Source organism: Desmodus rotundus, chromosome 8 (assembly GCF_022682495.2).
Source record: "Desmodus rotundus isolate HL8 chromosome 8, HLdesRot8A.1, whole genome shotgun sequence".
Classification (NCBI taxonomy): Eukaryota; Metazoa; Chordata; class Mammalia; order Chiroptera; family Phyllostomidae; genus Desmodus; species Desmodus rotundus.
The window spans coordinates 35702672-35728678 of NC_071394.1; the positions used below are offsets into that span (position 1 = coordinate 35702672).

General features: G+C 42.5%; 1 protein-coding gene across 5 annotated transcripts in view; it reads left to right on the plus strand.

The window, feature by feature from the left end:
* SLCO5A1 (solute carrier organic anion transporter family member 5A1) overlaps positions 1 to 19767 on the plus strand; it is a 118142-nt gene extending 98375 nt beyond the window's left edge. For all 5 annotated transcript variants that reach the window (XM_024572204.4, XM_024572205.4, XM_071222234.1 and 2 more), the window contains 4 exons: positions 8510 to 8669; positions 10232 to 10473; positions 12515 to 12579; positions 15063 to 19767. In XM_024572204.4, coding sequence (XP_024427972.2) covers positions 8510 to 8669; positions 10232 to 10473; positions 12515 to 12579; positions 15063 to 15520 — 925 coding nt within the window. In that variant the 3' untranslated portion in view covers positions 15521 to 19767. The remainder of the gene's footprint in view (positions 1 to 8509; positions 8670 to 10231; positions 10474 to 12514; positions 12580 to 15062) is intronic.
* Positions 19768 to 26007: the final 6240 nt, after the last annotated feature.

Below are 26007 nucleotides of genomic sequence, written 5' to 3' on the forward strand. Positions count from 1 at the left end.
CGTGTTTCGAAACATAGCTAACCTTTATATGGACACTACTGCATGACAAACATTTCTCCTAAGCGCTTTACACAGAACAACTTGTTAATCCTTACAACACCCCGATCAGGTAGGTGCTATTATTGTCCTGATTTTACAGACAGCAAAACCTAGGTACAGATCACATGTGCGTGCGTGTGTGTGATGTGCTGATAAATGTGTCACAAACGTCTCTCTCTCTCTCTCTCAAAACAAAACAAAACGAAAACAAAACAAACCCCCAGTCGGTAGCATTTGCGTTTCAGGGGGGTAATTATTCCCACCATGGCTGATTGCAAGCTACCAACGTGAAGACGCTGAGTTAGGAGGAGACACCGGTCACACTCCCGCACGCAGTATTTTTTATCACACAGATGTGGTAGACTCACAGAGCCGGGGCCAGGGCTCGACCCTAGTAAAGTGCAGTAAAAGAATCAGGAGGTGGTGATTTGAGTATTCACCTTTGTTTTCAATAACATTTAGTCAATTGCAGTTTTATGTAATTTAATTGTTAATAACTGCTGTCCGGAATAAGCAGTTGACCAAATCCCTAAAGATTTAACAGGAGGATTTTGTGGTCCAGAGTGGCCGGGTTGCATGTTACTCAGGACTTGACCTACATTTAACCCCAGGCAATTTACAGAGCCCGTGCCCTGAATCCCTACAGTGATTACATTCCATTTAACTTTATTTTCTAATTTAACCGATTGCCACTTGATGGTCAGTGGGGTCATTTCTAAACTTTAATTATTAAAACAATGCTCAGTGAAAAGCTTCTTGCCTATACCACTTCTCTTGTGTGCTGTGAATCTGTAGAGCGAATGCCCCGAAGTGGGGTTGCAGCAAACATGGCCAAATTGCCTTCCCGGTGTTGTACCGATTTGTACCGTCACCAGCAGTGGATATGAGCATGGATTTTTCTACAGCCTTGCCAAAAGAAGGCAGACCACTCCTCTTTGAGAGCTATGAAAACCTTAACTTTTATTTCTTGAGTTTGTGGGGGTTCGTCAGGATCTGCTCACTGGACAGAACTTGAGTGCCCAGTTTTTGGTGCTTGGTACCAGCAAATGCTCTTTTTGATTCTCAGTGGAGTTTTATGTTATAAAATGCTTCACTTGAAATTTGAATAATAAAACCTTTAATTTCATTTAGCCAATCTAGAATATTAGAGAAAACAAAGAAGAAACTGCCAATCAGAGCTTATTTGGGTGACAGAAAATGGCCATTTGTCCTGAGAGTTCTCTTCCATCAGATGTTGTGTGTGACGCATGCACCAGGTGTGGGGCCTGCTTCAGAAACGCTTTGCCCTCAGGCTCCATCTTGGCCGGCCCCTTCCAATGTCACTGTCTCAGCAAGGTGTCTCCTCCCCGCCCATCCCAGGACACACACTCTCCCCTCACTCTTCACCACCTGGCTCCTGTTAGTGTCCTCATAGCACTTACCTCTATCAGAACCTACCTTTTTGAATTATTTGCTTTGCCCTTATCTCCTGTCTCCAAAATATGAGCTTCTTGAGAACAGGTGTTATAACTCTTTCCATAATAGCTGTGTCCCCAAAACAATGTTTGTTGCACGAACGAATGAATAGATAAAGCAATGCCTAAGTGTAGGGCCTCGTCCATTCATTGTACCAGGTACCCTCTGAACTCTCTTAATTAAATATGTATTTTTTTAACCTCAGGGAAATTTCTTCTACTATAGCTTTATTCTACCCCTCCTCTTCATTTTTTCTGTGTTCTCCAGGACTCCTGCAAATCAGATGTCAGAATGTATGGGCTGTTTACCTATGTGTTTAATTTTTTTCTTGCATATTTCTGATGTCTTTAGCTATGAGAGATTTTTTCCAAACACTGTTTTCTATTTTCTATGTAAATTTTTTATTTTGAAGGTTTTTGTTTTATTCTGGGTGTTTCCTTTTGAAAACATCCTTATGTTGTTTTAAATAGTAATATCTTTGCAGATCTCTCTGCGTATATAATTAGCCTTTCTTTAAAAAACACCCTTTATTTCTGTGCCTTATATTTTATCATTTGATTTTAAGAGTCATTTTTTCTGTTTATTTTGAGCTTTACAGCTTGACAATGCTCAGCCTAGCATCTCTCAGGTTATGTTTCTCTCTTCCTCAAAAGAAGACCGAAAAAGTTCTGAGTTGTTCACATCTAAATAGAAGCTTAGTTAATTTTTTTTTTCAACTTCCTTAGAGAAGAGCTTCCCAGTGACTTTCCGGGTTCTCAGCTGGGGATGGGGGCGGGGTGAGTAGAGGAAAATGGAAGCACCCCGGGATACAGTGCTTGTCTTCTTCAGATCCGCAGTGGGCTACGCTGTTTTCAGCTATGCGTTCCCTCTTGCCCTTGTTACATCTGCTCCAAGTCGAGCTCAGGGCCTCGTGGAGGTTCCGTCGGGCTGGCTGGCTCCTCTGCGTGGTGGCTTCTGCTCAATTCACATCAACCTAAGCCTATCCATTGGCTCTTTTCATGAACTTTGGTGTCACTCTTTCCATTGTTCTCTTCCAGTTTATTCCTTTTAGTCTTATTTTTACTTTAAGTGCGTCCTCAGAAGGAATGGAAAGCAGACTGACTAGAGGTGCTACTTGCGTTTAAACTGTAAGTTGCCTCAGGCCTTTTCAAGCCCTTGCTTAACACCACAGTCACTTGCCAGTCCTGCATCAGTTGATTTCTGGACTCCCCAGCGCGACTGGGCAAAAGTTACATAATGGTGCTGACTGGCTCCATTACAGATTTATGAGTTCCAATCTTAGCAGGCCTTCATCTTTGCTGAGCAATCCATTTCCTTGGCTCTAGTCAGCTTCCTTTTCTATGCCCCATGATGGCAGCTCCACTAAAAAAAAAAAAAAAACAACCCTTTCTTCAAGTTTTTTATCTTATCCTATTCTCAGTTTTCTTTTTTTAATTGAATTTGTTGGGGTGACATTGGTTAATAAAATTATAGTCTTGTTTTTCTTATTGGACAACCTACTATTCTGTATTTTAGAATAAACCGAGGGCCTAAGAATAAACTCCTTGAACTTCTCTCCCCTCTTCCCTCAAACTTCTTTGTCAAATTGTGTTTATTTTTTTTTCCTTTTTTTATTTTAAATTTTTATTGTTCCAGTACAGTTGTCTCCATTTTCAATCCACCTCAGTCCCCTGCCCCACCCTATCCCCACCTCCCACCTTCAAACCTACCCCCCTCTGGCTTTGTCCATGTGTCCTTTGTCCATGTTCTTTGATGGACCTTCCCCTAGTTTCCCCCATCATCCCCCTCCCTCCTCCCCTCTGGTTACTGTCAGTTTGTTGTCTACAAATTGTGTTCTTTTCAAAGGCGAGTACCAGTGCCGTCATTTTCTAACTGTGACCTTGCAGAAAATTTCCTCATGTGGTCAAGTGTTCCCTTCTTCATGTGTGAAATTGGTGATAATGTGAATCAGGCCCGGTTAAAAGCATGATTAAAGTAACACATATGGTTGGAAAATTAAAATACCACAGAGGGTAGAAAATAAAAAGCCTATTTCTCCTTTCCTTATCCTCAACTTCAAGTATGAAGCATTTAAGTATTGTAAACAAGTGTTTGCAGCTTTGATTTTAAGGATTATACAAAGGAAGGGTTCCGATATTTCCTAGCATGGTGGCTGCACTTAGTATATGCTGAAAAAAGCTTTTTTTTTTTTTTTTGGTCTCTACTCCCTTCTTTTCTAGATCATGCCAAGCCGCTCCCTTTTCTTCCTTGAAAGATGAATGAATGTTCTGGCATCTATCTCTGCCCAGGGATGTTACCAATAATGATGCTGAAACTATTAAGAACCTGATGTAAATAAGCCTGAATTATCTAAATTCATGAGTTCCGATATGCTTCTCATGTGATTGTGCTCAGCACAGAAAAACTTGATTAGGATTCTGGAAGCTGCTGCAAGGGGCCACTCACTCTAGCATTTGCAGGCTGACCTTGGTGACGCTTATAAGTGTCCTTGGGGAATTCCTCTCGTTCCCCAGATTCTTCTAGAAGATAGTCTAAAATTGAATTAGCATAGACACTTTTGGATGATTCAGCCACAAAGGTGTGCCACTTATTTCTGAGGAGCAGTTACCTTTGTGGGAATAATAATGGGTCCCGTTCTCCAATCAGGGTGTGAGATACGTTTCAGCCTCTCGGTGCCCCTCTGGCTGAGTGCCCTTGTGCGGTGCACGGCCCGCCCATCAGTACGAGGTTGGGCTGCCTAGTACAAACTGTCTTGTTCTGCATGATTTTGAGACTCGCATATGGGATTTTCTTCTGTTTTGAAGGCAATAGACAGAGATAAAGGGAGTGGCAGTGAAGAGAGGGGCCTTTGTTAGGCATTTTTGCTTCAGGTATGGTGCCTGGCACTTAGTAGATGTCTTTTTTATCTAATGCTTACAACCTCACTCTACTGTCTGGATTATTATCCACGTTTCAGTTAAAGAAGCCGAGGCTTAGTAGTGAAATGATTTGCTCAAAGTCATCAGTTCATAAGGAGTGGAACCAAATCCAACCTAGAATATCTATTCCAGAGGTTGTGTGCCTTCTAAATACCACAGTGGTGCTATTTTAAATTTTGTATTTCATATAGGCCCACACCTAAGGGCTCACACCACTTCCTTACTAAAAGAGTGATAGAGAATGTATCCATTTCCTTCCGTTGTGTCCTGTTTCCTAATGTTTTGGTACAGGTGAGATCCAGGCGTAAGGCTAAGCGCTCTGCACTTGGACTGCTTTTGCTCTGCAGCTCTCAAGGCAGCCAGTCGAGATTTTCACCTTGGCCTTGCCACACACTAGCTGTGGGAGTATGAGCAAATTATCTAACCTTTCTGTGCTTGGTTTCTACATCTTTAAGGTGAGGTAGCGACAATATCTATGTTGTCGAATGACTGTGAGGATTGATTGAATAAAGTACTTGGCAAATTTCTTAACCTCCGTGCCTCAATTTCCTTATCATTAATATGGGTTAATAATAGTTCTGGCCTCTTATAGTTATAGAGAGGATAAACTAGAATAAAACTCTATAGACAATAAGCAGTTGGTTTTTTCTCATCTTAAATATGAGGAGAAAGAAGCTCAGAGGGATCAAGTAACTTTCTTAGAGTCACACAACTAGGAAATGGTAGAGCTACGATTTGAACCCAGATTTCTCTGATTACTAATACAATACCTTTGATTATTAAACTATTCACAAGGAAAAAGAAAACATGAAGAAGAAGCCACCAAACATAAGCAAACTCCATTTATTAAAGTTTGTATGAGGAGTTCCAGGTTTACCAGGAATTTTAATTGGTAATTAACCAGCATGGTGAATTTTCTCACATTAAAGGACTTAATGACTGACCCATGTTTGAATTAGCGTTGAGTATTCAAGAAGCATCTAGGTGCCTGGGTAGATTTGGGAAGTTTTAGAAGGATGAACTTACCTTTTGAGCCAAAATGGAGCCATAGTTTTTTTTGTAGGATGAACCTAACGTGTTATTAGTGGCTTCCTTAGAAAATTCCGGTTTGATAGCCAACATGTGGAAACAACCTACATGTCCATCAGCGGATGAGTGGACAAAGAAAATGTGATGTATCCGTACAGTGAAATACCATTCAGACTCACAAAGAAGGAAACTGCCACATGTGACAGCGTGGATGAAACTTGAGAACACTGTGCTGAGTGATGTAAGCCACAAACAAGTCCAAGTGAAATAAACCACAGGAAGACAAATACTGCAGGATTCCACCTACATGAGGTCTAAACTAGTTAAGTTCTTAGAATCGAAGAGCGGAATGCTGGTTGCCAGGGGCAGGGCGGGGCAAGGGAAATGTGAAGTTACTGGTCAATCCGCACAAAGTTTCACTGAAGCCAGACGAATAAGCTGTAGAGCTCTGCCGTATGACGTTGTATCTACTGTCAACAGCCATGCATTGTACACTTAAAATTTATTAAGAGAATAGACCTCATGTTACGTGTTCTAACCACAGTCAAATAAAATTAAAGAAAAGAAAAGAAGCTTCAGATTTGAGACTCTGATGATTCTTCTCTATAAAAAAAATCTCAGGAGCTGTAGCTAATATCCTGGCCCATTTCCAGCTGAAATAATTACATTCCCAACACCCCCAGTTTCCCTGCAGTTTGAATTAGGAAATGTATTTTTCTTCCCCTTGGTGTTTGCCAAACTGTATTTCACACAGGTGCGTCCTAATCATCCTGCAGCCGAAGAGCCAGGATTTACTATGAAAACTGCGGCTTAAGTAATACTTAATATAAACACATTTCATAATGTGAGCTATTGCTCTTGACTTTATCTTTTCTTCAAATAGCTTTTAAAAATGGGGTTAAGTCTGATGTCTGCGTACCGAATTTTTCACCAGTACTGTCTTAATAAATCATTTAGTAATTCTAGCTTTATTACCTTTCATTTATCATGTCAAATCTTTGGACTTAAACTAAAATCTATTATGTCACCTTCTGATTTTGTGACTGGTGATACTGGGCCAGAAGTTTCCTGGGGATAATTTCTTGAGCTATGAAATGATGAGGAAGCGTTTTCTCAGTTGTCTGTGTTCAGCAGTGACTGGTAACTATTGGACACAGTGATCTACCCAGTCTCTCCCAGCTCCAGAGTCTAAGAGGATGGGATTTCCCCCTGAAGTTATTTCTCCCAGCATAGTTTCAGTGCTCCAAAGTACCAAGACTACAGGAATTAAATACGTATAGTCTGTTAATTCAGACCTTGCCTCAGCTTCACACAGGTGCAGTCTATTCCCCTTGTCACCACTCCTGGCCTTGCCTTCCTGCTTTGTGGTCTCTTAGGTGGCAGCTACTCCCAGCCCTCTGGGTGATGCATTTCTGGCCCGGTCACTCCTAAATCCTCTAACTAAACCATTCATCTCTTCATCTGTGTCTCACAGACAGCTTCACCTACTGAAGTCTTTTTTTCTCCATTATTTAAATATTATGGCACCATTAAAAATCTTTCATTTATTATATCAGTAATGTTAAAGGAAATCTCTGAAAAGTACAAGGAAAAGGTTTACTTAAAGGATCTTAGTTATGTATGTTTCTGGATTATCCTAGCTACTTTTTAAAAATTTTTAATTTAATTTAATTTTTTATTTTAGAGAGAGGGAAGGGAGGAAAAAATAGAGGGAGAGAAACATCAGTGAGAGAGAGACACACATCGATTGGTTACCTTCTGTACATGCCCCAACCTGGGACTGAACTCACAACCTGTGCATGTGCCCCTACCAGGGATCGAACCGGCACTCGGTTTGTGGGACGATGCCCAACCAGCTGAGCCACACCTGCTGGGCCTATCCCAGCTACTTTTATTAATAGGCTTAGAGTTTGTTTCTAGCTATACGTACATGATTCCATCTATTTCTGGCTGTTTTGGAGACACAAACTTTGTTTTATTTCATTTTAGGAATATCAAAGACATATGAAATATAAGCAAAAGTCTTGTCTAATGAGTTTTAAATTTTGTATCCAAGATCTAAACAAATTCACACAAAATGTATAAAATGATGTAATATCTGTTTAAGCTTTTTGTTTCAAAAGCACCTATGAATATTATTAAGCTAAGGACCAAATTTACAATTCCATAGCCTCATGTTAACATAGTCGATAGAAAATGTTCATTATGCAGTGTTAGCGGGAAATAAAATAGAAGTTAGAACTCTTGTCTGATCATCACTCACTCTCCAGAAAAGAGACTGGATTAAATTAATGGTGCAAGTGTTTCAATCCGAGGAACACTGAGCAGCCTCTCCTCGGCCCGAAGTGAACCCATCACCGGGGGCAGACGGTGCGCAAGGGCTGCAGTCCGCTCACTTATCCTCGTGCAAAGAGACTGCACATCGCCTTCCCAATAAATGAAAGCCTCTCTGACAAGTTAGCCTTCCAAATAAAAGGCTCATGTTCACGCAGAGTCAATGTAAGTATTAATCCAAAGCGAGGAACCAGTACTCACTAATAATGATTGTCTAGAGTCGCACGGCTCTCTTTGATAATTTATTCTAGAACGATTACAGTTGTTGGCCAAAGGAACCGTGTTGACAACTGGGATTGATGGATTCCATGTTTGTGTCCTCATAATGATGTTACTGATTTGGCCCCTCAAAATTATTCCCTACATTTTACAGGTAAAGGACTTGAAGCTCAGGTTTGTTAAGATCTAAAACAAGGCATCTGCAGTGAGAGCGGTTGGGCCCAGTGATTGAGACAGGGCCACGGCACCAACGGGGGTAGAATTGAGGCGGGACGGATAATTTGATACAAAACTATTGAATATGTGATACCAGAAAAATGAACATTTTCCTTTACATTTTGTTTCATTTTAAAGTTATAAAAAATAATTATCAAGAGTGGCCACTTCACAGAACCATAGCTTTGATTGAACAGGAATGTCTTCTCTAAAATGAACAAATGACTTGATGTCAAGAACTTCCTTATTAATTTTATTTTAGTAAGTGTTACTCCCGATCTGCGTCTTTTCTCTCTTAGACCCTCGCTCACCATGCCTCACAGGAACCTGACTGGCAGCTGCAATGTTAACTGTGGCTGTCGGACCCACGAGTACGAGCCGGTCTGCGGATCAGATGGAATTACGTACTTCAACCCCTGTCTGGCTGGCTGTGTGAATAGCGGTAATCTTAGCACCGGGGTGAGTATATTTCACAAGTTCCTGCACTGTTGTTCATCCAACATCCTGTGACAAGCGTGTCGTAGAATTCAGAGGAAACACGTGACTTCAGTCTCCCTTTTCAAAAAACTTCAAATAACCTACAAAACATCTCTGACACGAAAACAGAGGAAAGACAGTTATGCAATACCATTTTTTTTTTCTCAGGGATGATTGGAGTGTTTGGGTGTAGCGCCTTGCTTCCACATCAGCCCTCTCCTACTTTGCATTTGGTGCCAACTCAGTGAAACTGGATAAGGTTGAGTGCTGGGCCCCTCATTTGCTCCTCCGACAGGACCCTCGTGATGGACTTGAAGGTCAAGTTGACCGCACTGGTGCTGATTGAAGAGATTAGGAGTGTACCTCCCCTCCCGATGAGAGTCAGTGAAGAGGGGCAGCGGCTGTTTTTCTAGATTTTCGGTTCTGACTTTTTTTTTTTAGCTTTCAGAGTAAAGATATTTCTGTCAGTTCAAGAATAGGCTATTTTGAGAATTCCTTTCCCTGTGAATTATAAATAGGCTGTAATACTGTGGGGAAAAGTTTTCATATTCTACCCAGTTCCTTATTGAGCCTGGTTTCATTCTTTGTATAAAAATGGATTGTAGCAGGCTGGAGATAAGGCATTATCCCATTGACTGCATGTTTCTGGAATGTCATACTTGACTTTGGAGTTTTAAACAAAAGGGGTACCTTGAGAATTCCTGTTGCTGGCTGCCCATTATATAATTGGTGCGCCCCAGTGTGTGATCAGTTGAAAGAGACAGTGAGGTCTGTCCTTCTGGTGGCGAAGTCCTGCCTTGGGAGTGAGCCCGTGCTGTGGGGCACAGCCCTCATTCATACAAAGGCGCCAGCAGTTCCTGCAGCTCAGACGGCCACATAGCATCCCAACTTCGTATTTGCTCCGACTGCCTCTCTAAGTGACGGAGAGGCCACAGTGGCCGTGAGTTCGGCTGAAGTCCATTCAGTAAAAGCAACATAATAGGCAAAAGCTTCATTGGCTGTTTCTTTGAAACACTTTTTTCATCCCTTGAATTAGCTGGTTTCAGGTGCAACAGCCAATGCTATCTATGTACCTGTTGGAGTGGAAGCCATTATGAATGATCTGCACTTTCGTTAGGTCCTACTCTGCTTTCAGGGCTGTGCGAGGTGCCCTGGTGAGCACAGATGGAAATCAGGCTCGGTTCCTGTTTCTGAGGGCTTCTCCTATGGAAGAGCCCAGGAGGTACAGGGCAATAGAAGCAGCATTTAATTAAAACCAAAAACGAGTGCACAAAATATGAATGCTCTGAAGTGGAATGTTGAAAGCTCCTTGGAAAAGTTCAGGTTTAAACAATTTTGACCAGCAGATTTGGGTATTGTTGGAGGCACTTTTGGGACACTTCCTGTTAACAATGAGGAAGATATTTCTAAGTAAATCGTTTGCATTTTAAAAAATACTGGAGTTATTGGAGTGCATTTGAACTGAACTTTGTCATACTATGCCTGTGCTGAATTTTGCTTTTGAAGGGCACACAAATGACTGATCTCTATAATCTGTCACTTAGATAAGGAATTACACTGAATGCACCTGTGTCCAAAGCCGGCAAGTGATCACTCCGCCCACGGTGGGACAGCGCAGCCAGCTCCGCGTGGTTATCGTCAAAACGTATCTCAACGAGAATGGCTATGCCGTGTCTGGGAAGTGCAAACGGGCCTGTAACACCCTCATCCCATTCTTAGTTTTTCTTTTCATAGTCACCTTCATCACAGCATGTGCCCAGCCATCGGCCATCATAGTGACACTCAGGTGAGGACAGCGTCCAACTTCTTGGGTGGGTTATGTACTCAGAGTCGCCAGAGCCCATGTTCCGGGACCGGGGTCTAACGCACAGAGGAAAACAAGATTAGATTGTGCAGGAAAGGCACTTAAAGGTTCACCTGGCGAACTTAGGAGGAGTGAGTTTTCCCACATAGAAAGGGGAAGGCTGTCCACACTGCGCCCTCCCGGACTTGCTTTTGTCAGATGGGTCTTATTCCTACGGTTCAGTGTAACTTCTTTTGAGTGACTTGGATTCCTGAAGATTCTGCCCAAAAAAGTTCCATTTCAGGAGCTGGTAGCCAGCACCCTGTTCGCTACAAGAAGCCTGGCCCCAGAGGAGGCAGGAAGTCATTTTGGTGAAGTTGCTAAATCCTGCATACAGCGAAAAATATTCTCTCCAACCCTGGAGATAGTTGCACCTCCGGGACCACTGACAGCTTATGCTGGGCCTGCAGTTCGAAATGCCAGCTTCACTAATTTTACTATCGTATAAAATTTTGGAGTTGAACAAGGAAAGGGCAGACTGGAAAAATGTAATTTTTCAGTTCATGCTGTGGTTTCTTTGCCATATTGTAGATCCTGTTTGTGGGTTTGTTTGTTTTTTCCTTATATGAGAATATGGAAGTTACCTTAATGGAAGTCCTATTAACAAGGCTGACACTAGCACATTCCACTCAGATGTTGGTATTTTCAGTAAAGACTGTGGTGGGCAACGAAAGGAAGGGGGGCAGCTGGAGGAACCAGAACACACCTATGCCAGCTCTAGGGGGCTGTGGGCATACAGTGTATGAAGGAGTCAGGAAAAGAAATGAGTCCTTACTCTTTCTGTATCTCCTCGCTGACCCCTCTGGTTGCCACACTGCTGGGCACCTGATAGGAAGCAGCTGCGGTGATGGCTTTCTTAGCAGGACCTCGGGCTGCTTGCCTGCCTGTTCTGCATAGTCTGGCTTCCTGTCTGTGAGATGCTGAGTTAGAGGTTTCCCAGCCAGTTCCTTCCTTGACTGTAGATGACAGCACATGAAAGGCCTGATAGTCTGTGTACTCAACGCCCCCCATCAGCACACACTTGTGGAGTAGCATCTCTGCGTGCAGTTTTGGGCAAATGCTCTGAGAAAACAAAGAAGGTGGAGAATAGATGACATGTGCACCGGTCCTGGGGAATTTTACATCCTCTGCCTAGGACCTGTGTGTAAGGGACAGAAAGGGGAAGGTACTTCTTCATTGGAAAGTACCAATCACTCACGATCTAGTTCTTTGACCTTTGATCCTACAGGAGATGTTAAATTATCTTGTCGTTTGAACTTTGGTTCTGTGAGATATGTTCAGTCACCAGATGAGGGCTGCCTAATTTAGTGTTCAAACATGGCAAGTCACCAAGTTGGCATCTAACCTAAAATTTCGAAAAAGGAGCCCTTTAATCTTTGCTAATTACAAAATCAATAGATTCTAATCTTCCTACCATGTGGGAATTACTTGGAGCATAAGTTTTAGGAAAAGAAGAAAAAAATGAGGTGGCTGGAAGGGATTCATTATTTCCCTAACTTTTGTTTTTTCCCTATATATATTTTTGACTATATATTTAAAAATTTTTTCTTTACACTCTTCCTTGAGAAATTATGGGAGTAGTTTTCAGTGTACATACCATTCGGGAAAGTATAGGCAAACAGAGGAAAAAATGTAGTGGTTAGGATAAAATGCTTTATATATTTAACAGAACTGGTTTGGGAAGCTCAGGTAGGGCCACTTCCTGTACTTTCAGCTCTGACCCTTTGGCCTTTCTTCCGTCAGTATTTACATGGAGACAATTAGAGTAAATTGGAGTTGCTTTGGTGTCTTCATCGTGGATGCATTTATTCACTAGGTTAGCCACCAGCAGTCTTGCTTGGCTATTGTTAATTAATTCTAGCAAATTAAATACTTGGGCCTAGCATCTCTTTGGTCCCTGGCTCTGCGCTAAGCAGGGTTTACTTGACAGTCATTTTCTCAAGGCCACAGTTTTAAAACATTTCTCTCTTTCCCTTCCCCTCAGGTCCGTAGAAGATGAGGAGAGACCTTTTGCTCTGGGAATGCAATTTGTTTTATTGCGAACGCTTGGTATGTCCCTCAATTTCCAAATGTGCTTCTTAGTTCCTCTTTGCAGATGGCAAATTCTCACTGTTCTTTAAAAATGGCAAGTCAAGTCATTCACTACCATCGTAGTAGCGGGGTTCGATAGGCTAGTGGTAAGGGCACAGCTTCCTTATTTTCTGATGTGGACGAAAAGCTGACCAGTTCTGTCATATGATGAAACAAAACAAAAGCGACTTTAGGTCAGTTTCTTTTTCACTGTGAACATAAACTGGGCTAAATTCCCCAGAGAATTTTCTACAGTAAGAAATATTGGCCCAAGCAATCGTGATGGGCTTATGATGTTGGCATTTTTGTTCCTTTATGCCTTTTTGACATGAAAGTGATGGGGAGTGGTGCTCATTTTATTTGTGCAAATTTCAATATCTTCTTTCCAGTAATTTTATTGGATTGGGCAAAGAGGGTACCTATCAAGTTTTCTGAGAAAGAGAACTAAAATATTCTAAAAAGAAAAAAGAGAGATGCCCAGATTGAGTGCCCTTTACTTCTTAACAAGAGAAGCTCCTTAGTGCTGTGTTTATGTGGACAGTTGCAGAGCTCACTGGGCATGAAGAACATCGTTCTGATTTTTACAAACACTGCAGCACCCTGTGACGTCTTGGAACAATGCATGGGAAATAGCCTGCGAAGTGCTAGTCCATTCTCTTGATCAATTTCAATGTATTTTTAATTGACTTCCTCATCATCAGGCATATTTTTTCTGTCTTAAGTGGCAGTGTGATTTTCTACAGCTGTTATTTCCCACAGTAATCAGTATCATTGTTTACAGGACAAAAAAAAAACAGTTTTCTGATTCAAATTTTTTATTTCATTTTGGAAAGGTAAAACATTTTAAAATGGTATCATTTGACCCTTTGAAGCCTTAATCATCTCTGGAATTTTCAGTTTGGCCTATGTGGTGGTTGATGGCTCGAGACTGAGCGAGGCTCACTTTCCCGTGAGCCTCAAAGACTTCTGCTTGTACTGAATGCATGGCTTGTCTGTGCTGGTACCAGTGAGACACTGAAGGTGCCATTTTTTCAAAGCATGCTGGTTAAAGGAAATTCTGACATACTTTGATACAGTTAAGAAGTATGCCTTATACTTCTCTTGAAAGCTAAAAAGTTATTTTCAAAGAAGAAAATTTGTTTGGAAAAGGGGTAGTGGAATAGGAAAGAAAAAAATAGTTCCTCATTTTTGCTGGCCTGTCTCTGGTACCCTGGAGTCGGGCTGATTTGATGTGGATGTGGAGGTAAAGGTGGGTTAACACATGGAAACCGCAACATCGGGAAGGTGAACATTTCAGGCACTTATTATTTGGTGCTGCCTTAAGTTCTATTGATTGTAAAAAAGTACAGTTCAACACGCCAATTTCTGTGTCCCCAAATTCCAAAGCAAAAGGAGGCTTTTAAGGATTTAAAAAGTGTTAAAGTTTAATCATAGTGAACATGTCCCCTTTTAAATGAATGCATCATATTTAAAAATGTATCACCCACAGCCACCTGGGCTATTAGCCCGCCTGTTCTCTCCCGTTTCCTCTGTCCTCTCTTTCCTTCCTTCCTCGTTCCCTCCCTCTCATTACTTCCTTCAATAAGCTCTTATTGAGGATCCATGGGCTGTCCTCTTGGTCCTTGGGGGGCAAAGAATAAAAGGCATGGCCCTTGCCATCGAGGAGCTTATGGGTGACAGATATGCAAGCAGTGTAATAGTTGAAAAAGGGAGGTTTATGTAAAATGCAGTGGGAATACTGTGGCATCTGAGTAAGTAAAGAATGTAAAAGAGGGGGTGATATTCAAATGCAAGGTGAACAAGTGGGGGATAGGGACTCATTTTGGCAAAGGGAGTGACGTGCTGAAGGAAGTCTACTTGGGGAGACTTTCTGATGGGATTCAAGAAATGTCTATCGCATGGCCAACAGATGAAGTTACGACTACTCATCAGAGCTGTTTCCTAAGCTTTAAAGATAAATTTTATGCCTCGAATTATTTCCATACCCCAAGTGCCTTTATAAAGTTGCCATTTAACATGGTTTCTGACTTATAAGAGACAATGCTTTCCTCTTCCAATACTAGAACCCACAGGAACTCAGTGTACTGAATTTTAGAGGATCATAAAGGCTTCTAGTATAGCCTCTTGCATAGTTAATGACAAAAATCTGATTTTTAAGTTTAAAAGGTTTCCCAAATTGCATTTTTTTAAGCAACAGACATTTTTATGATCCTAAAAATCAATACCACATTCTGATTGAATTGCAAACTGGAAGATTTAAAGTATCCACAATTTACTGAACATTTTTATAATAAATATGTTATGCTAACATGTGACAAATTAAAAAAAATCAAGTGACACAAGAGAACCACTCCCCTCTGTTGTATTCAGAGCGCACAAAACACCTTGCTAACTTGCAAATGTGTTTTCCCTTATCAGATGTGCTAACTGTTTTTCTTCTCTTTCCCCCTCTACACCTGCAGCATACATTCCTACTCCAATTTACTTTGGGGCAGTTATCGACACCACCTGCATGCTCTGGCAACAGGAATGTGGAGTGCAAGGCTCTTGCTGGGAGTACAATGTGACGTCATTTCGTTTTGTCTACTTTGGTTTGGCTGCCGGCCTCAAATTTGTTGGCTTTATTTTTATTTTTCTGGCCTGGTACTCCATTAAATACAAGGAGGAGGCACTGCAGAGGCAAAGGTGGAGAGAATTCCCTCTGGGCACCGTGAGTGAGATGGTGGGCCACCCCGACGGTGCCGAGAAGTACGCCCGGACTAGATCTTGCCCTTCTTTCAGCACCCAGGGAGAATTCCAAGAAGAGACTTGTCTACGAAAAGGGATCCAATCCATAGCACAGACCTACCCGGGGCCCTTCCCAGAAGCAATAAGTTCCTCCCCAGACCCGGGGCTGGAAGAGAGCCCTGCCGCCGTGTAGCCTCCCTCCCGAAACTTGAAAATGGAAGACTTTAGTTTTGTTGGTTGAGTTGAATATTGGCGACTTGAGAAACACCCGTGCCTTTTTCTCTTTCTTTCCTTTTTTAACCTCTAAAGACACAATCCTCAAACCAACAAAGCTCAGTGAACACAGCCACTATTGAATGAGGGCTGGATACCTCAACAAGACTGAGAGCCTTTCTCCCAATTCTCTCCAAGAAGGAGGAGTTTAGGTACACTTGTTACCATTTCCGCTATGTTAATTTCATGCTCATACTCCGATAAGTATAAGGTCAAGGGACACGGCTAACCCAATCACGGAAGTATCAGGGCGATGCATCTGAACAGTGCACACTCCGCACAAAGGTGGGCTTGACCGTAGCTTTGCGTTCACAAATCAAAATCTTTAGATCTGAACACCTACTGTGAGTTCTGCTACAAAGCACAAATGAATTTGCCTCAACTATGCAATTTGATTGGGAAATAAGCGCAGCAGGCTACTTTTGCTTTCAGAGACTACAGCAGATACGTGTTTGAAAAGAGGAAGCTCTTTAAAGTACTGTTAATAGCATTTTAAGCCATGGCGGAGTTATAAATCAGGTAGGGTTTTTCAAATGCTTCAGAGGAACCATATGCATAGTGTGATAAAGGAACAGCTACTTCATTTCATAGAACACATTCTCTTTTAGTCTGTCTGCCCCCCTCATAAGGTAGTTAAGGAGGCTGCTAAATCATCTGATAGCTTGAATATAAACTCCAGTATTTCCTCATAAGGGGCTTTAAAACTAGTGTGCTAACCAGTAAGACTAGACTCTGTAATTTGAGATGCATAATAAGGAAACTCATGGCTTTCTCATCCAAAAAAATTGCTGCAGAAATCCTTTTAGCTCATAAGGGCTCACATAAGAGTAGTTAGGAATTGTACTCTTGACATAGTGGAAATAGGAATATAGTTGGAAAATAGTTAGGAAAAGGAATTTCAGATATGTGTGATTGAGTCCCCCCCCCACCCATTATAGTTACCTGCCTGGAAACACTAGCAAATCTGTATTGTTCTCTTTCTTGTGCAGAGAAAATTGCTATGGTTGCTACTGAAGTTGAGTCATTAAACCAGGAGAGCTATACCTGCTCTGTGGAAATCACCTTGAAAACAGGAGGAGGGAGATCTGGGAGCTGGACCTAGAATATGACCCTAAGTGTGATTGAAAAGTACCAGATAAACTGGTCCGTTGTACTGAATTAGGGTTGGAATCATTTTACACTGCCCTTTGACTCCTTCCTCCTGTGACCTTCCGAAAGTGATTTGACAGAGGACTTTTTTTTCTTTTGGGTTCATTATCCACGATCCTTTCCAGGACCTCCCAGCACATCACTTGGACTTAGGTGCCACCCAGGATGCTTCCTACATTGTTCTTAAGGCAGATGACTCCTGACAGCACTATGCACTGATGGCAAGTTAACTCCTGGGAGCTGGCTACTCAGAAAAAGAACCGTGACCGCTCAGATTTAGGAGGGACTGTGAGGTCCAAACACCAGTGTCAGCGTTTCTGCCAAGGAGCCTGTGCTTATGTAGGGCTAATCTGGGAAATGGTTTCCTTGGCTGGTCTGTGCTCTTCCACAGAAGGAATGTGATTGACACAACTGTCCCACGATTCAGGCTTTTCGCCCTCTGCCCGTGGCTGCCCCGTGGGGTTGTGTGGATATTCCTGGGTGCAGGGTTGTTTTCCTCTCTACCTAGGACTGGTACCAGCCAAATGGTTCTCTCAGTTGCATGCAGTCTGTGGAGAGGGCCACCACTATTGGACTGAAGAATGTGCCCAAGGTGTGGAGCCAGTGACAAGGTCTCAGTGACAAGGACTTCCCTTTGAGCGGTCTCGTTTGACTAAGGCATTGTTGCCTGTAGTTACTCTGGTGTCCATCAGACTTTGGTCAACATGGTGCATGTGGAAGGTCTTTAGAAAATTTTGCTGACCAACCAACCCAGTGTCTATTCTGGGGCTTGAGGGTTCTGCTTTTCCCTCTATGGGAAATCTTTGAGCCTTTTGAAGAGGAAGCCTCCTTTTGTGTTGGAGCTAAAAATAGGTAGGTTGTGGGGAGATACTGTTTTCTTAATTTCTCTCCGATTCTTGAGAAATGGCATCAAGAAAATTTTGGTGGGATTGCACTTTTTTTTTTGTAGCTAAGATATTATGTTCTGACACTGTTACAATTTCTCTCTTCTTGGTAGGATGTTTTGAAAAGGAGTGCCCCAGAACTCCAGGGTAGGGAATGAGGGAGGTGTCAGGTTTAATTAGAGAGCTCCTCCCCCTTTTTCTACGATGAACTGTCACCCGGCTTTGCAGGCAACGACCACCGAGCACCGTCTGACACATGACCATCTGCCACGCTCCGAAACCCTTTGGGGTGATTAGGCCAGAATTCAAAGAAATCGGCATGAATTGTACATCGCAACATTAGTATTGTACTGCCTCAAGTATCTGATGCTTATAAATAGCAGGTGTATCATGGATGTGTTATTGGTGTGTGTGGAATAAGTAGTAAAAGTTACGGAATATATACCAAGTAAGAGTTGTCCTCAAAATGCTTTGGGCTCTGGTAGCATCACTGGAATATTATGTAGTCAACTAAAGTGATTATTTGATAGATGATACCATTTAATTGTGTATATGAGGTTCTGAAATGCTTCTTAATAAACTGGTTATGTTACTTTATAGTCACAGCTCCTATTATAAGTTTAATTGCCACTTTCCATGAGCACAGACTTATAATTCCTTGTTTTGGAAAAGGTCATCTTGTTTCTTAATAAACTATGTAGATTAATATAGTATTTGGCTTTCATATGCAAATATAATATCCTTGACTCTAGCCTATTAATTTAGAAAGTCCCCGGGGGTGGGGTGGGGGTCGAAGCACATTCTTTGGTTATTTTCATTACTAGGAAATTACTACTGTATAACCCCAGAACTGCCTAGACTGCAGGCTTGCCGATTCTCTGGTACGCAGACCAATAGGTAGCCTTTACATGTTTGCATTTTCTCTTTCATAGTGGCCAAGGGAGCGCCGTGGCTGACCCACAAAGTTAGTGACCTTGAGCACTTTATCTGTTCTGTCTTCTTCATCTTTCAGGATACTGCTGGCTCTATCCATCCCAGATTTCTTGCTACATTGATATCGAATCTGTGTATGTTTGAAGAGGTTATTTTAAGCACCTCAGTTTTTCTCAGCCCTAGGAAGGGTCAAATATGAGGAAAACCCTCCCTGGGTATTTGCTTTTGCAACATGAAAAAAAAAATGCCTTGGTGCTAGAAGTGTTTGATGAAGCACGTTCACCACCAAAAACACGCCACCGACTCCACGATAGTTCACTGATAAGGGACTGCATGTGCTTTGCTTTTGGAAATCTGGAGAACTTCCTGGAAACAAACACTCATTACTCTCATTACTACAGTTAATCCATGAACTTGACATTGCAAACATGAAGAGTGTAAGGGGGAATCCTTTTTTCCATAAAAAACTCAGTGCTTTTGATATTTATTTTAGCAAGAATAAACAAATGCTAGAAATAATTTCAGAGAGGGGGAAAATATTTCAGGTAATCTTTTCTTATTTCTTCTCCAAAAATGTGCACCCATGCAAGGTGTTTTTAATATTGGGGTTTTGAAGGTGTTGTCTTTTTCTGGTGTTCTACTATTACATGTTAAAATCCAAGGAGAAGATATCATTTAAAACTAAAACTAATGTAATTGCAGGGACTGTTAAACCAAAGGGGTGAGCAAAAGAAGTTTAAAGTTTATCTTTAGAAAAGAAAAAGAAGGATAATTGGTAAGACTTTATTGTGGGCATTTTTCTTAAAATATATACCTCTACTCCTAACCCCAAATATCAACGAGAAGCATGAAACAAGCAGGTCAGCCTCTACTTCTCTAGTTAAAGGAAATGTAACTGTCAGGCCAGCTGGCATGAGGATGCTAGTGGAGTGTGTATTTAACGTGTGTGTTTGCGTGTAGGGGTGTGTATGCTTGTGAAGAAAGGCTGTTTTGAGTTGGTGCATAAAGAAGTTTGATTTTGTCATTTTTAAAATGAATATTTATTTGGTGACCTCTTAGGTAATTGAAAATGTATAATTTCCTTGTGTTTAATGAAATCTATTGTCAATGTACTAATCAACCTTGGTTTACAACAACTTGAATACTTGATCACTGAAAACTAAGAAAAAAATTAAAAAAAAAAGAGAATAAAGTGTGTTGGATTGACATTAGTTTGTCTCTTATGATTTTTGTTGTTTGAAGAGATGAAGCAGTGATGCCAGTGTGATCACCTTCCCCCTCCCACCTCGCAGTGAAGACGCAGGGGTCTGGTTGGGTTAAATAGGCCACCGCTACTCTGAACTCCTTACATAGTAATGAACTGCTTATACAACCGAGCACTCTGCCTTGAAGCCAAATGTCCTATGTGTCAAATATTAGGGCTGTAGTTTTAAGAGCCGGCAAGAGCACATTTTTCTTTGAGTCACCAAAGAGAATCATTTTAAGTAGTTTATCACTTATCTATTTCAATTCAAAGAGACTTTGGGCCTGCAGAACTGTGCCTGAAATATGGTTTATGTTAGGATAGTCTGAGTTATGCTTAAAAACACGCTAACCCCAAATCTCAGTGGCTTTATAGCACTAAAGTTGACTTCTTATTTCCATCACGTGGCTATAAGGGTCTGTTCCACATAGTCCTCAGGGGCCCAACAGATCCCATGACAGATCCCATGGCCTTGACACTGCACCATCTGGAATATCCAAGGTTGGTCTTGGCTGCTGAGCGAGGAAAGGAAGAACCCAGAGAAAGGCAGGGGGCCTTTTCTCCTCCTCAGCCTGGAAGTGATACATGCCACACTGCATTGGCCCGAGCTGGTTGCGCGTCCCTGACTAACTTCTGGGATCCCGGAAGTGCAGGGAAGCAATGGTGAGCATTGGACAGGTTTTTTTGTTTGTTTTTGTTTTTGTTTTTCCCCACATAGTTGACCATGATAGACTGAGAAAGATTCCCAAAGGAGTCCAACTTATTATTCTAAAAATTGGTAAACAGAAGGAAAGTCTCAAGCTTAAAAAAATGATTTGCTAAGGAGTGACTGTCAAAACTTGGTCAACAAAACAGTTGGAACTCCCTCTTCCCAATCTCCACTGAATTAATCGTTGCTCAAGTGGCCCAGGAGCTGGTCTGAAGTTGGAGGAAGAACGTGAGTTCAGGTTCCATCTATGGGGGAAAAAAGCTCTGGGTTTTGAGGTCTCTCCTGATGGATGGCAGAACTTTCGAAAAGCAAAAGCATCTGAGATTTTTGGGTGCGAGGTGGAAGGAGGTAAAGGAGCTGTGGAAATAACAGCATGACTCATGGACCGAAGCACAAAGTGGTTCTATTTTATATTTAGAAGCCCGAGTTGAGCACTCAGTAGGTGGAAAGCAGGCTAATTGATTTCCGTTTCTCTGTGCCCCCTGAATGGAGAAGTGAAAGGGTCACAGCTGCTCAAGATACATAAGCTATTGGGGCTTGAGTGCATGTCTGTTGATTTCTGGGTAAAGGCTTATTTCCTGCCATGGCTTCTTTTGTGCATTCTTCAAGGAAGCCATTTATGCAGCAAGCACATAGTACCCCCTGCTCAAATCTACCACCTTCTCCTCAACTTTGTGTGCAATTTTGGCAAAGAGCTTCTCTTGAATTTTTTTGGTATCTCACACTTTCAAGGGAGAGGCAGAAGCAATCTGAATATTGGGTTTTTGGATACAGATACATGAGAAAAAGCTTCTTTTTGAGAAATGAGGAAAGAAGAGGTTATGACGTAGCTATCATCTGGCCTTAGCCCCAGACTTGGTAGACCTCAGCATTTTAAGAGCCATTAAAGAGCATCCAGTTCCTCTCTTGTTTTTATAACTGTCAGCTGGGCAGAGATGGCCTCTGGAGCCTCAGCATGTGGGCGCCAAAACCCATTTTTAATTGCACAAAGTCATTGGAAAGCAAGGAGATCAATATGCAGTGCTCACTTTTGAATTTAAATGTCAAAGTTTGATGTAGTTCCAACTCATAATATCCGTATAAATCAGTAGAACGCTAAAACCATTTATTGGCCTGCTGGCATGGCTAGGGTCCTAAGCACTGAAGAAAGAGAGAAACTGCCGTGGACCATGTTGTTCTACATGTGTTCTTGTCAAAATGGTAGTGAAGCTACTTTAGAAATGAATTAAGTGGCAAGTCTGCCAGGTGCCAGTCCCTGGCTCCCAGTCTTTAGTTGCACTACAGTGACACCTACTGGTCATTATGGAAAGCACATGCTCTACTGATTTCTGGGCCCTTCTGGTTCCTTTTGGACTTGAGTGGTGTGGGGTCTTAGTGACCACATACGTATTAAGGTGGAGAAGTCCATGACATCTCCTCCTCTGCTGAGACCTATTAGTGGTTGGAGTGGTTCCACTCTGGTTCTGGGTCACCTGTGCTGTTGGGGCTGAGAGGTGGGGTAATGTGGGAGGAGAGAATTGAGGGAGAGGATACAGGTTATGAGCCCCAGAGTCCTGGGAGGCTGACTGGTGTGAGAGCTGTAAATTCAGAACATTTGCCAGCAGAAAAGTGAGTCAGCGCTGAGCACGAAAGGCTTCAGCATCTGTAGCTCCCTTTGTCCCCAACTGTCTGCAGGGCTTCTCTAACATCTGGGATCAGGGATGTTCCAGTCCCCACAGGAAAAACTCTGATTTCTTAAAGTCATTCGCTCTCCATCATACAGCAGTGGGCTCACTATGAGGCCCGAGGTATTACACTGGCTATGTGTTCAATGCCACAACACAGTTAGGCGAGTTGACCAATACATATATTTTTGATCATTTTCAGGCAGACATACTCAGGTCAAGTAAATTTTAATGTTCAGGCCTGTTTCAGCACTTTGATGCCACCTCTCTGTATCAGGGGTTCCCAACAGAGGTGATTTTGGAAGTGCTGGGGACACTTGGCAATGTCTGCAGACATTTTTGGGTGTCACAAGTGGGGGCGTGTGGGTACACAGGCATCTGGAAGGTAGAGACCAGGGATGGTATTAAACATTCTGCCACGCACAGGACAGCAGCCACAGCAAGGAAACATGCAGCCCGAAATGTCAGCAGAGGCTGAGAAACCCTACTGTCTCCCGAATTACAGCCTCCTGGTTGTCGTAATAGGATTGAAGTCACCCGCACGATCTTGATGTCCTCATGCTGTTTTGAGGACATGTAACTATATTTCACATCGAGTTAAAGTTACTTTATAAAAAACTGCAGTGGGGGTTGCCAGGGGCGGGGAGTATTCGGTGAGTTTCTTGGTCCGAAATGGGGGAAGGAGCAAGGTTGTGTTCGTGGCCAGTTATTCTCACTTGGTTGGCCCCAGACTTGGTATAACGTCAATGTTTCCTTGCCTTGGGGAGAGTGTAAAATGGGGGAGATATTATGTCTGGGGGTGGAGGAGTCCAGGAACGTCTATGTGGAAAGAAAAAGCAAAAACTTCCAATAACATGGGAATTGGAGAATGGATGAAATTTCTACAGGTTGGGATGGGAAATGGGGTTAAACCCCAGAAGGGTAGATGGAAAGTGGAGAAAACTTCAGACCTGGGAGGGTGGCGCTAACCCAGGGGAAGCTGGCAGTGGCAGCTGAGATGGAGTGGGGAGCAGGTGGGTGGATGAAAGGCTAGAGCTGCATGGAAGACAGACAGTCATTGAAGATTTGAGTATGGAGGCTGAGATCTGAACCATGGTGACGACAGACTCGCCTGGCAGGGAGTGTGGGGTGGATGCGTTGGAGCTGGGTGAGGCTGGAGATGAGAAAGGGGCTGAGGGCCTACCACAGCAGCTTCTGTTAGTCATGGGGGCCCAAGTGAACCGGGCTGGTGGACCACATCAAGGTAGTAATTGCCCGAAGTATTTTTAAAAAGAATTTATTTTATTTATTTGTAGAGAGAGGGGAAGGGAGGGAGAAAGAGAGGGAGAGAAACATTGATGTGTGAAGGAAACATCAATGGGTTGCCTCTCCCATCCCCCCAACTGGGGACCAGGCCGAACCCAGGCGTGTGCCCTGACTGGGCATCAAACCGGCAACCTTTTGCTTTCCAGGATGATGCTCAACCAACTGAGCCACGCTGGTCGGGGCTGCCCAAAATATATTAATTACCAACTGAAGATACTTGTTTTCTATTAAAATAAAATTTGAAAGTATCAAGTAGAATTAGACTAATTTGAGATGATAACGGCTCTAAAGAAAGTCCTGAAGAATAAGCATTTAAAAATCTTCGGTACAATGGAATACTACTTGGCCATAAAAAGAAGGAAATCTTACCCTTTGCAACAGCATGGATGGATCTGGAGAGCATTACACTAAGTAAAATACACCAGCTAGAGAAAGACAAGTACCATATGATTTCACTTACACGTGAGCTCTAATGAACAAAAGAAACTAACAAACAAAATAGAAACAGACTCATCAGTACCGAACAGACCAACAGCTGTCAGAGGGGAGGAGGGTTGCAGGCCTGGGTAAAAAAGGTGAAGGGAGTAAGAAAAAAAACTCATAGACACAGACAAGAGTATGGTGATTACGAGAGGGAAAGCAGAGTGGGGAGGTAGAAGAGGTTATGAGGGGACACATTATGATGGAAGAAGACGACGGGGTGGGGAACACACAATACAATATACAGATGATGATGTACTATAGCACTGTACACCTGAAACCTATATAATTTTATTAACCAATGCCACCCCAGTAAATTCAATTAAAAAAAGAAAGGAAAAATCTTTTTTAGAAGGTCAGTACGTTTAGGTATGTTTGGTGTGGAACAGGAGTGGTAAGCACTCATTCCTTCTCTCTAGCAGAACAGCCTGCAGATGCTGGTGATTATAGCTTATTTTTCTTTTTGGAAGGCTGAGAGGAGCCTCAGATATTTTCTGGTTCGGGTATGGCAGATAGGTTTCTGCCTTGCACGCCAACACCAAATCAGCAGTATTGGTGGTGCTGGCTGAAGAAGCAGCCAGCTGCATTGAGAACGATTCTAAGGGCCCAGATGCTCTGGCTTTATGGAAGAGTGTCTTGATGCATTAGCAACATCTTCCTTGGGCACATTTTGGGGAAAAAAAGCACGTGTGCTACGTATGCATTTTCCATTTTCAATTCAAACTTCTTGTTTTCTAACCGAAGCAGCTCTATTTAGAGAGGTTATGTGACTTTTCTAAGCTCATACTGACAGTAAAAATGAGCAGTTTGCCATGAAGTTCGATCTAATTTCATGTTCATTGTTCTTTCCATTACCTTACTTAATGGGGCCCCACAGTGGCCTCTCTCTCTCTTCCCCCATCTGGTGTGTATGTGTGTGTTTTGAGAAAGTGGGGAGGGGCTGGCCTTCACCTCTGCTAAATCTCTTCTTCTAAATCTGCAGGGAATGGGCAGATGCGAAGTCAGCTCAGTCATTCTGAGCACCAGCCCCCTCGCAGATCAAATCGAGGCCAGCTGACCGGCCAATCTCTAAGGGCCCATCAAGATCTGAAATAGTCTCTCTTGGGCTCTTTACACATAGTAGGTACATCAGAGTTATTGAATTGAACTAAAATGGAATTTTATCCAGGAGAGCAACATTTGGCCTAGTCGCATTTTACAGGAAAGGAGCAGGAGGAAGGCACACTGATGTGCCTTAGGACAGCATTGTCATCTCGGACTCTTCTTGATGAAACTGTGGCGTCATGGATTGGACTGTGTCTCCTCTCAATTCATATATTGAAGCGCTAATCCCCAATGAGACTGTATCTGGAGACAGGGCCTTTAAAGAGGTAATTCAGGTGAAATGAGGTTGTAAGTGTGGGCCCTAAGCTTACACACCTGGTGTCAGGGGGGGGGTGGGGAGAGAGCGAGAGCTCGAGAGCTGGGGTCTGCACAAACTGAAAAGGCTATGTGAGGACACAGTGAGAAGATAGCCGTGTGCAAGCCAAGGAGAGAGGCCTCAGGGGAAAACAGGGCTGCAGACAGGTCTTGGCTTCCAGCCTCTAGAACAGTGAGAAAATAAGTTTCTGTTGTTTAAGGCATGCCGTCTGTGGTGTTCTGTTATGGCAGCCCTAGCAATCTAATACAGATGGTTTCCTCAATTATCCAAGGACTGAACTGGCAGATCCCAAAGTCCTTTGCTTTTTTTTCTCTGTTATTACTGGACATTTCTTAGATTATTAGCTCCACCCGAGTGCAGGAAGCTCCTCAGGAGATCTAGAGCAGAAGGCAGTGCGTGAAATCTCTCAATCAGAAAACTTGAGGTCTTGGAGAGTGGTTTTGTCTCCACTAAAGTTCGTGGTCCCCAAAGAATCCAAACTGCCTTTGGTGGGTCTGTCCTCTTGTTTTTTAAAAAACTTCATTTGCACTGCCCAGGTCTGGAATACATAATTTGCGGGTTCAGTGACAAATTAAAATGTGGGATCCCCTTTTCAAAAATTGTTAAGCATTTCACGATGG